This window comes from Hyperolius riggenbachi, chromosome 1 (genome assembly GCF_040937935.1).
Source record: "Hyperolius riggenbachi isolate aHypRig1 chromosome 1, aHypRig1.pri, whole genome shotgun sequence".
NCBI classification, from domain to species: Eukaryota; Metazoa; Chordata; class Amphibia; order Anura; family Hyperoliidae; genus Hyperolius; species Hyperolius riggenbachi.
The window spans coordinates 240,893,105-240,905,922 of NC_090646.1; the positions used below are offsets into that span (position 1 = coordinate 240,893,105).

The window sequence follows — 12,818 nt, forward strand, 5'->3', positions numbered from 1 at the left end:
TGCCAAAATCATCAATATTAAAACAATAAAAGGCTTGAACTACTTCAGTTGTGTGTATTTGAATCTAAAATATATGAAAGTCTAATGTTTATCAGTACATTACAGAAAATAATGAACTTTATCACAATATGCTAATTTTTTGAGAAGATCCTGTATGTGTGTGCAGTTGTACGTATGTGTATGTTTGTGCGTGGTATGTGTATGGTGTGTGGGTATATGTGTGTGCAGTTGTACGTATTTATATTTTGTGTGTGTGGGTATATGAGTGTGCAGTTGTTTATACTGTATGTGTATGTGTGTGGTGTGTGGGTATACATGTACGCAGTTGTATGTATGTTTGTGTAGGTGTGCTTGAGAATGTGTATGCGCTGTGTGTATGTGTGTGTGTGTGTGTGTGGTATGTGTGTGTTCTGTAGCTGTATGTTTGCAAGTACATTTCAGTGCGCACTTATAAGTTTGTCTCTTTTTGATGTGTCTGTGTTTGTGGTGTGTGTGTGCTTGTTGTTGTGGAGTGTAAGTATATATGTGTGTGAATGTGTATTTGAATCTGTATGGCATGTGTATGTTTGTGTCTGTGCATATTTGTGTGGGTGAATTCATGGTGTGTGTCTGTTTATGTGGGTGTGTTTGTGGTGTGTGTCTGTTTGTGTGGGTACGTTCATGGTGTGTGTCTGTTTGGTTGGGTGTGTTTGTGGTGTGTGTCTGTTTTTGTGGGTGTGTTTACGGTGTGGGTCTGTTTGGGTGAGTATGTTTGTGGTGTATGTATGTTTGGGTGTGTGTGTTTGTGCTATTTTCTTCTTTGTGGCGTTGTTTACTTAAAGTACTACTGTAGGGGGTAGGGGAAAAAAGAGTTGAACTTACCCGGGGCTTCTAATGGTCCCCCGCAGACGTCCTGTGCCTGCGCAGCCACTTACCAATGCTCCAGTCCCCACCTCAACTTCAGTTCTAGAATTTCTGACTTTAAAGTCCGAAAACCACTGCGCCTGTGTAGCCGTGTCCTCACTCCCACTGATGTCACCAGGAGTGCATTGCGCAGGCCCAGTACAGTCTGCGCATCAAGAGCGTACTGCACAGGTTCAGACTGTACTGGGACTGCGCAATTCACTCCTGGTGACATCAGCGGGAGCGAGGGTACGGCCACGCTAGTGCAGTGGTTTTCCGACTTTAAAGTTGGAAATTCCAGAAGTGAACCAGAGGCGGGGACCGGAGCATCGATGAGTGGCTGCGCGGGCACAGGACGTCTGCGGGGGGCCATTAGAAGCCCCGGTAAGTTCAACTCTTTTATACCTCTACCCCCTGCAGTAGTCCTTTAAGGATTAATTTTGATTTTGTTTTACTTAGTAAGGAGGTAACCCTTTTTGTTGTAAAAACTACACAAACACAAGCAATTAATTTCATTGGCTTTTCTTTTAAAGAGGATGGAAAAATGGTGAATAATTTGAAGTTATAAAATACATAACAAAAAAAGGGGAATACTGAATAGTATGTTTTTTTTTTTTTTTATCATGGACAATTGTAAAAATCTTTTCATAATTACATACCATAGTTAATTTGGTTGAAAACAAAATACATCTGTCCACCAAGTTCAACCAGGGAAAATAAATTACATGTCCTCACATATCCATTGCCTAGAAGTTCACATTACACTACATTACATTACAGTGTCTGTATGTTTCCAGCCAGGTAATTATTTAAATTACATGAATAGCTTATGTGCATTTATTTTGCACAGCATTAGCAACTGCAGGGCATACAGTATATACTGTAAATAAATGTATTCAGTCTTGCATATAATGATATGTGCTCAACATAATTAGTATGTTGGCAAGGGCATATATGAGTCATTATAAGCTCTTCCTGTATATGGTTAATAAAAGTTCTTTATCCATGTCATATAACCTCTTAAAGGATGCCAGATTTGAAAAAAAAACATGGAAAACAGGGGGAGCAGGCATACACTGTCACCTGTGCCAATGCCTAATGCTCCCCCCGTTCTCCTCTGTGCTCCCAACATTGTACCTGAAAGCACCCTGGGATCTTCTTCTCAGTCACCAGAGTCGGGGTAACTGCAGGCACTGAATTAGTGTCCTACCTGTCCCTTTAATGAGCACTGTCTCTGAAAGAGACAATGTTCATTGGAAAAAAAAAAGTAAAACATAAAATAAATGTTTTTTTTATGTTAAAACAAATAATAATAATAAAAAAGTGTTCATGTCCCCCAAGGCAAGGATTGATGCAAGGGATCATGAGGTCCCTGAACCAATCAGCAGGGTTGCTCAAATCCGAATTCGGGTGAAAGCCGGATAGTTGCTATCCGGATTTCACCCTGCTAATTACAATCAGCTGTGTGGGCTGGGCGGGGGGTCAAGCTTACCTCTCTGACTTCTTCTTAGGTCCGTCCCTCGGCGCCTCCCACGATGCGTTCCACGCGCGTCACGTGAGTACAAACACTTCCTCCTTCAACCCAGAAGGAGGAAGTGTTTGTACTCACTTGACCGCCGCGTGGAACGCATCATGGGAGGCACTGAGGGACGGACCTAAGAAGACGTCAGAGTGGTAAGCCTGACCCCCCCCCCCCCCCCCCCCCCGCCCAGCCCGCACAGCTGATTGTAATTGGCAGGGTGAAATCCGGATAGCAACTATCCGGCTTTCACCCGAATTCAGATTTGAGCAACCCTGCCAATCAGTGTGTCTGAAGGTCTGTACCCACGTTGTGAGGTTTGCATTGTTTTTTTCGCGACAGGTGACTTCTTCACAATAAATTATTGTTTTTGCGGTATTGCAAACATTGTTTAACAAAAATGAGTTAAACGATGTTTAGCGGCATTTGCGACAGTCATGACTGATCACTGATCACTCAGATCCCTGTTGCCCGCCGTGATAATTTTAACACAATTAAATGATCGTTTGTGCCTTTTTTACCATGGTAGTGAAGATGGATCGGTTAACGATCGCTGTTCCCCGCTGATCCCCAATCCATCTTCACGTCAGTAGTTAGCCTTTATTTGAATAACAGCCAGTAATAACAGTAATCATTCATAAACAAGTAACAATGTTAAATAGTCAAGCTTTGTTGAAAAGTGCGTGCGATTTGGCGCAAAGCAAACTTGCACATAATGGTTTTAAATGGCGATGCGCACATTCATTTTCTGGGCCGCATTTCGCACAAGTAAAAGAAACGATTCCCTGCCACAAGAAATCGTAATGCACGTTCAATTCCGGCAGTCTATGGTGGATGACTCATGCGCAACAATACAAAAAGGACTCAAAAAATTGACTGTAGGAAAACGCAGACACAAGTGTGGTCTCTAACTGTGCCTCTCTCACAGCAGTTCTCTGTTACCTCACATCAATGTTCTGAGGTGGCAGGAGCTGCTGTGAGGGGTCACCTAAATTTGGGTGTTGCCATATATAGAAACTGCTGCTATAAATATAGCCGCTATAAATAGAAATATTGCGATCGCCATGACATCCGCTATTTATAGCTACAGTTCCTGTAGCGGATGGTCACAGTGCCTGTTATTTTATCGGATGACTCTGGCACCCAAATTTAATGTTAAAGCTGCTATAAGCAGCGTTTTACATGGATGCCTATGACGGCACCCATTAGTGTTAGGTATAGATTGGGGAAGATTAGTGTTAGGAGTCAGTAGGGGTGGCTGGGGTTAGGCATAGATAGGGGAAAGTTAGTGTTAATCATAAACAGGGCATATCTATAATCAGACTGTAAGGAAAAATTGGCACAAAAATGACAGTAATGGGCATGAAATACCGTTAATAGATTATCTGTAATTTTACAGATATTCTATTATTCACTATAGTAGAATATCGGTAATTTAATCAATATTCTGCTATCACCCACCATACTCTCACCTGAATCCTTCACTAATCACTAACTATGTCTTACCCTAACCACCTCTCAATTACGCCTAACTTTAACCACCCACCACCAGTTCCTAACACTAACCAGTCCCTATCTAAAAGAATTGCAAAAAAGGGGCACCTTGAGAATAATGGATTGCTGTGCATCCAGTTTGTTATCAAATGATCTATATGTGACCTCTTTTTAATCATTATGAGTTGTAGAATACATTTTGATGTGTTTCATAGGTTGGGCCACTGTCACATAAAAACTCTGGTTGTTAGCTTTCCATAATGATGACATTTGTGGCCTTTTTCTGCTGTCCAGACTTTCCTGGGGCTATGCAAACAAAGAATGGTGCTAAAATACTTTGTGAAAAGAAATGGCCTGTCCAAAGCCACATGGACACTTCATCGTTAATGGCATGCTAGATGCCCAGATAGTTATCATATGCCATATGTGGAGTATCCTTTTAACTGTGACAAGTTGTAGAATAGAATTTAGGGTGTTTTTTGGGTTGAGGCCTATGTCTTATGAATTACTTTTAGTGACAAACTGAATTAAAAGCAATATTTTTTTTATATATTCAGTACCAAAATAAAAAGCTTGTAAAAATAAAACAAAGTGACAGAATACATAAATCGTTACATCAGGGAATCTACATTAGGGATTTTTTAATATCTATGCCACGAGGGTATATTACAGTTATTTTTGCAAATCAGGGCTTGGAATTGTTGCTAGGATACAATGTAAAAACAAGAAACACAACACAGAAAAAATACATCTTTATTTCCAAATGATATATTATCCCCATACATTGCACTAGAGACATAAATTAAGTGTTGGGATTACCAGGACAGGCAAATGGGCAAATTAAATGTGTGTGTGTTTTATCTAGAATAGCATTGTTTATTTTACAACTTTAGGGGATTGAATTGGAGAGAAAGTGTATTTTTTCATGTTTTCCCTCTTTTTTTTCCCCTTTAAAATGCATAGAAAATAAAGTAATTACTGAAAACAAATATCACCCCCAAAAAGCCTAATTGGTGGTGAAAAAACAAGATATAGATCATTTAGATGTGATAAGTAGTGATAAAGTTATTGGCGAATTAATGGGGGGAGTGCTGAAATGTAAAAATTGCTCAGATGCATAAGGTGAAAATACACTGAAGGCTGAAGTAGTTACGCTGATGCAAAGACTTTGTGTATAAATATGTATACAAACCAAACTTTCAGCAATCACATATAAAATATCATATTGTGTTGAATAAAAAAAGGCCCAGATTTGAGGTTGGAACAAGGGGCTAATGTGCCACTGACTGACAGGGAAGGAACGACTGTGTAATAATTCTCGGTGGTTAAGGATTTAACCTCCAAGATTCTTCATTGAGAGAGACCAGGAGCACAGCAGTAGTATAGTTTGGATAAGTGAGATTTGATTAAATTAGTACATGATACTCATAAAGATGGAGTTGCACTCCTGCAACCACTGTTAGAGCCTACAGGAAAATAAACCATTCCCTACTTTGTCCCAGGACTGACGGTGCAGGTACTGGTCAGTCGCTCTCCTTGGATTACTGAAAAGACAAAGTTTGCAATACTAGACCCCAAAGGGTTAGAATGATACTGAGAAAAACAACTGTAGGAGACGCCCTATGTTTATACTGGTCTAAAATATCAATATATAAGAAAAAGAGTATTTTGATCTTACCTCCTTCAAGGAACAAACCACATGAGGTAGATATAATGTTTATTGATACACATAAGACAACGTATTTTATGGGTACTGTCCCTCTTCCTCAGGCAATGTAGTGTGCCTAAGTATCAGCAGTCACCCAGATTTGTCTTTGGAACAAGGGGCTAAAGTGCCTCTGACTGACAATGAAAGACAGATGGCTTCTGATGAACAGTGAATGTCACTAATGTACAAAAGGGGCCATTCACTGTTACACATTGTGCACGAAAATAAGCAGACATGCTGTCCAAATTTAAAATGCAAAAGAAACGCAAATGCAAAATCGCATACAAATGCACAAACGTGATGCCATTGCAATACTTTACATATAAAAGCAATTGCAATTGCAAAACACTAATTGTAATAATTGTAAACTCTGCCTACATGATTACTGTCCAAGTGCTGTCAAATCAGGCAACAATCCCATGACTTTCTAGGCCTCTACAGTCCTCTAGAATCAACTTTCCTGGGAGTTTAGCAAGTTACTTGGCTGGATTTTCACACCGGACTGTAAATTACCTTAATAGTATACATTGTCCTTTCTATATACTGTATATACAAATGTAAGCTATCCAAGCAAGTTTTTGCATAACCCTAGATGTCTAAAACTACTTTATCCCTTCTACTACTTGCAACCCCCCTCAAGTACATTACCAAGGCTTCTCTTCAACATTGCTCATCTGCAGTAACTAAACACCCTCTCTTTCCTGTGCATCCTTAAAGAGAATCTGTATTGTTAAAATCGCACAAAAGTAAACATACCAGTGCGTTAGGGGACATCTCCTATTACCCTCTGTCACAATTTCGCCGCTCCCCGCCGCATTAAAAGTGGTTAAAAACAGTTTTAAAAAGTTTGTTTATAAACAAACAAAATGGCCACCAAAACAGGAAGTAGGTTGATGTACAGTATGTCCACACATAGAAAATACATCCATACACAAGCAGGCTGTATACACCCTTCCTTTTGAATCTCAAGAGATCATTTGTGTGTTTCTTTCCCCCCTGAGGGGGGAGTGCATAGCAGAACCACAACACTGAAGAACTTGGCAGCCTTCCAGACACAGGCTGACAAGTCTGACAAGGGAAAGATACATTGATTTATTACAGAGACTGTCATAGTAGAAAGTGCTGCAGTAAGCCAGAACACATTAGAATAGCTTTTGGAACTTGTAGGATGATAAAAAACAGGATGCAATTTTTGTTACGGAGTCTCTTTAATGTCAGTGTTGACATTCGTCCGTATTTGGATGGGCAGTCCGTCCAAATGACCTCAAAAACTCAGTGTCACTGTGCATCAGTGTCTTCTGACATTGCATGCATTGCATGCATTTTGTGTCCAACTTCAGTGAACTTGAATGACATCAGAACTGCAAAGGAGCGCAACGCAGGTGATGTGCATTTGAGTGAAATGTATGGTCACCTGTGTTGTAGAGCAGTGTTTCTCAACATTTTATTGGTATGGTATGTACCCCTATTAAAACTCTGTACTCACCAAGTACCCCCAACATAGTAAACATTATCACATGTACCCCTTGACAAATATATATATTTAATCCTAGTACATGATAATTGGTTCTAAACCATTTCCAAGCATTTACTATTGCTTTTAATTAGCTAAAACACTTGGTGTTGTTTAAATAAGATTTATAATTTTATTAAACTCTGAATTTGTTATTCTTGGTTAAGTATATCAAGCCTGAGTATCCCCTTGGACCATAAGAAGTACCCCCTGGGGTACACGTACTACACATTGAGAACCTATGTTGTAGAGCAATGCAAGAGTTTACCTGAGCTGAGGAAGGTGTAACCTGTGAGGTATGTGAGAGAAAGATTAATATTCAAACTAGTTAAAAAAAACTTGAACTGAGAGACGCATATACTTGTAGTTGTTTCGGTTATTGCTTTTTGACATTTGCATGGTTGGCATAGTCAAACTGGGCCTCAGTAGTTTCTGACTTACATTCCTGTAACAAGCATGCAGCCAGCAAAGTCATGGTGGAGCAAAAACATCCAATCTGTACACTAGTTCAGAGTCAGAGACTCAGAATACAACAATGGTAAGGATGGACCACTTTAGGAAGAAACCTCCTCTTCAGTTAAAACACCACTGGAATTGACCCCCCTCCCTCCCCCCCCCCCCCCCCCATGCAGATTTTTACTTAATCGGGGCTTTTTCTAGGCCCCATTATACTGACAGGTCCTTCTGGTTCCCTCGATTGTGTCGCTGCCCCCTCTGAATCCAGTGAGCCAAAACCTCTTTGGGCTGAATTTGGCTGCAGCTACAATCCAAACAGCAATACTATTTACAATACCCTTATCCATTCTTTTTCAATTTCTTTCAGGTGTCACACAGAGTCACCATCGGTGTCTACTTACATTTCTTTTCATTAATTTTCTGACCCCTGTCCTCAGTTTTCCTTCTGTTTTTTGTGCTGCCATTAAAAAGGGGCTATAATGCATTTTATGTATAAGCGGATAGAAACAGATGGCAATGGATGGATAATACACGATTTGAACGCAGAAAACTGAGGCAGGGAACACACTTGCAGGGCCGTTTTCCCCTGCGTTTCCCAGGTTTCCGTCGGGTTTTGCGGTCGCGTCTAACGCGTGCGTTTTTCCGCGTGCGTTTCTGCGTTTCTGCGTTTGCATGGCATGTAGTCATGCAATGTGCGGAAAAAAGCAGAAAACTGTGCGGCTACAAAACGCGGAAAAAAACGCGAACGCAAACACGCACAAACGCATGCGGCGCAGCGTTTCCCGAGCTAGGCTATTATTTTCAATAGCCTCTAAAATCGTGCGCGTTTTGCCGTTCGCGGCAAAACGCGCAAAAACGCATGTAGTGTGTTCCCTGCCTCAATGTTGGCAACAATGTAGACATAAGCAACATGGACTGGATTATACCCATATGGTAAATGCATTCTAATGCTCATGTCCAGCTAATTTATTAACAAGCTGATATTAATTTGGATATCAAATGTTTTATGTTTACATACTAAGTATACTTTTTGAAAACTGAAGCATAATACTTGGAACAGAGTTTGATCTTTATTTTAAACTTCTCAGGAACTTTAGTACAACCCACAGATTATGTAAGAATAATAAATACAATCTACCATTGCTGTTATTATCAGATGACTGTATGAGATTAAATGCATTCACCACACATGCAGAAACAAAAAACCCTTTTACTCAGTGCTGAGCTGAGTTTCCTGCCAACTTGCTAGTACGCACTGGCATAAAAACAACTTAGAGAAAGGGAAGGCCAGTATACGCTTTAATTTGTTATGAATATTTCTGGCAAGGACTCTGCCGGAGGTTATTTAAGAACAACTATTATATAAGGCATGCTGCAGTAGAAATGAACACAACATAAGGACACTATCTGCTTTCCTAATTCTTTTGCACATTTTCCAATTATATTTTCTTTTTTGTAAGCAACACAAATAAAGTACATTTCATCATTATTGCAGACTACACAAGTCAGATAAACCTCCAAGGGAGAATTGAGTATGACTGCTTATTTCCTGTTTTCTTCATCACTATTTGTATATTGTTTATCACAACTCTGTTCAGGCATCAAAAAAGTCCTGAACGTTTATCAGAGTAAGGAGTGGAGAGATTTGCTTAAACAAAAAAATAACACCCTTAAGAAATTGTAGGTAAGCATTCCTCATGACTCAATTTATAATGAGGGTAGAAGAATAATACAGGTCAGACAGCAGGAGAAGGGGGACACTTAAGCCTTGTACACACTTATGAGGACTGTTGCCTGTTCTTGACTCGATCCCTTGGGCGACAGTTCAGGGCGGAGTGCTAAAGATACATACACTGGATTAAACTTGGCATTGGTGGCTGATAAAGACCTCCTTGGATAAGAATCCAGGGTGAATCCAGTGTGTATACAGCAGTCACCTTGCGCCACCTAAATATTATCAGTCCCTGATGTCTGAGCAATCTCTGTGCACCTTGTTCACCCAACTCACCCTACTCCCAGGAAGTTGCTTATTCATGCACCATTTGTTGCCCCTCCCCCCCTTGCAGAAAATGCATTGCTAGCCTGCAGGCTAGTAACACCTCTGAACAACATGAGGCCCCAAACTGTCATCTGAGGGATGGAGTCCAGCTCCCTTCCGGGCTACAGTATCCATTAGTGTATATATAGTTTAAGAGCCATCTAATAGGTGTACAAAGCCTTATACAGCAATCTGGTCATCGAAATGTCTGGGTAAAAAAAAATCTTTTAAATGAACATAGTCTATTGCATTTCAGCATCACCACATGAAAAGCATTAGTTCAATTTCTGTGGCCAATGATAAACTATAGGCAAAAAAAACCAATGTCAGCATTGGCTGGTAGTGTCAATGTCTCCAGAAGAATTATCGGGGGGGTTTGTGCATGTCCTTTGCTATATCCACAGAGCCATAACAAAAGTGCACTGCAAAGCCAAGAAATGGTTGATGACTTCTGGAATCCAATATTTATGACTGTTCATGTATCTGACAGCTCACAATGGAGCAGGGACATAGCTAGCACATTGGCAGATTCTTGGAGCTATCTCCATGTACTATCACTTGGTAACTGTCTGCAATTAGTTGATGTAAGGGTAACAATTAGGAATTACAGAAAAAGTTTTCTTACATGAAGTAAAAGAACTAATGACTTGTGGACTGATCTATCTCTACCTGTATGTAACCCTTTTGCTTCCTATCACACCACACCCACTATGACTATCAGTGCAACCACCTTTAAATGATGATTGGGTGGCCATGCTGTGCCATCGATCTCTGTCAGATTCGATCATTAGAATCTCTCCGGCTGGATATTGATGCCGATGTAAATCGAGAAATGTATGGGTACATAAAGTATAATACAGCAAGATGACACTTTTATACAACTATATTTATCACTTCTTATAACCCTTACGTGCATAATTGTATTATTTAGTGAACCACTGTGATGACGTTTGAGATGTAAGGATGTATTTTACTTCACAGTTTTTTTTACATCTTGTCTTTTCAACGCCATTTTTATATTAATTATAATTTTTTTTGTAGGTTATCCAATGCAAGGCAGCAATTCTCTATAAGCTCAATGAACCATTTAAGGTTGAAACAATTGATGTTGCTCCTCCAAAAGCCCATGAAATTCGAATTAAGGTAACATATTTATTATATGCATTTTTTTTCTATTTTAAATATACAGTATATTAAATGCAAAATTGAGCATAAACTAAATGCATACATAAGTCCTAGTTAAAGAAAACCCGAGGTGGTTCTTGGGGGAGGCAGATGGGACACTGGAGGTTCTCTGCCTCATGACATGCCTCTGTGTCCCCCTACCTCCGTGCAGCTCTCTCTCCCTAGCCGCACTTCCTGCCACTCCCCAGCCTCCCTGCACGGGTGAGAGGATGAATCGCTCCTCCCAGTGTCGTACCCAGAGGTCACGAAAGTGAAAGTGAGCCATTGCGGCCAAAGGAGCGCCAGGGAGCGTCGGTTTTTGAGGCTACTTGATCTGCTTAGCCCTCTGGATCAAGTAGCCTACTTTATTTTTTATTTTATGGAGACCCCCTCTGGCTCTCTTTAAATATTAGTCTGCCCCATTTTTGCTATAGTAAAAATAGCTGTAAAATAATAATAATGACTTTTTTTATTTTTTTTATTTTACAAACATAGTTAATAAAAAGAGAAAATAATAAATAGAGAAATTATCTATTTCTATATTAACTGCCTCAAAACATGTTATAGATAAATGTACAGTGCAACAGGATGTAGTCATCAGATATTAAACCATTTGCAGGCTCTAACAAAATTTTTAGGGAAGCATGAAAAAAGGAAGCCAGAAAAAACGAGTACGGCTGGATAACAAATTGGCGCAGCTGGATAACAAAATCTCAATAACAATAATCATTGTTAATGAAATTTGTTAACAATAAATACCGTTTTATAAAAGATGGGAGAAGAAAACTAAAAGATATTAGCTTTAAAAATCGTTTCATAATTCAACGATACAGCTTAACCTAACCCTACTCTAACACAGAACCCTCCCCTGGTGGTGCCTAACCCTAACCACCCCGGTGGTGCCTAACCCTAACCACCCCCCAGTAGTGCCTAATCCTAACCACCTCCCCAGTGGTGCCTAACCCTAGCCAACCCCCAGTGGTGCCTAAACCTATCCTTCCCCCCCCCCCCCCCGGTGGTACCTAACCCCCCTGGTGGTGCATAACCCTAACCACCTCCACCCCCGGTGTATTGCTTAACACTAACCCCCCCCCCCAGGTGGTGCCTAACCCTAACCACCCCCTGTGGTGGTGCCTAACCCTAACCACTCCCCCAGCACAAACACCCTTAAACACAAAGAAACGATAACATATTTGATCATGTAAATTCTGTACATACAAATGAAAAAATATGACAAAAAATATAACGTTGCAAGTTCCTAAAACGATACATATTTGATAAACTTTAATGTTGAAAACGGTATTTATCCCTAACCATTTTTTCTGCTTTGGACGCCGTATTAGCGATACATGCATTAGAGTCCTTTTTGTCCACTAGCCACTGGCGCCCTTTTTTCCTGCTACCATTTGAAACCTCTGTCGACATATCTTGTTTGGCTGCATAGTGCAGCCAAAGAAGCGGGTGGCAGAGAGCAGTTACGTTTACCTGTTCCGGACGGTTTCTACCCTTCCTCCACTTTGAACTACCAACAGGTCTTCTGGGTCCTGATCACGTCCGATCACATGATATGACATGTCTGTGATCGGGATTCAGGAGACCATGTCAGTGTTACAGCACCACCCAATGGAAAAAGAGGGGTTTTGGAAGAGATGGAAGAGACTCTTCCATCACTCCTCTTCCACCACCACATGGCGCTGTAACACTGACATGGTCTCCTGGATCCGATCACGTCATATCATGCGATTGGAACTGAGAAAACATGTCAGGGTTACTGTAACGATTGTGGAATTCTCTCCGTGATCAGCGCACAGGACGTGCGCTGACACTGCGGAAATCCTCCTCAAGCGTATAATTTGAGAGAACCCAGCAAAAGGTGCAACGCACCTATAGAGGGAAATTCCTGTCGGCAGGTGGAGCTGTGGAGTGCAGAGAAACAGCTCCTCTGCCCTGCCACAGGCGCCAGACAGGAATTGTACGAAGGGAAGAAACGCAGGGCAAGATAGCCCTGAAAGAGAGAGATCAAAGCGACAGAGGGTATGTGTGT

The 12,818-nt window shown here is 40.7% G+C and overlaps 1 protein-coding gene across 1 annotated transcript in view; it reads left to right on the top strand.

Moving 5' to 3' along the window:
• LOC137547362 (alcohol dehydrogenase 1-like) overlaps positions 1-12,818 on the top strand; it is a 141,135-nt gene that overhangs the window by 16,227 nt on the left and 112,090 nt on the right. Inside the window, exon 2 of the mRNA XM_068270888.1 lies at positions 10,652-10,753. Within this exon, the coding sequence (XP_068126989.1) occupies positions 10,652-10,753 (102 nt within the window). The remainder of the gene's footprint in view (positions 1-10,651; positions 10,754-12,818) is intronic.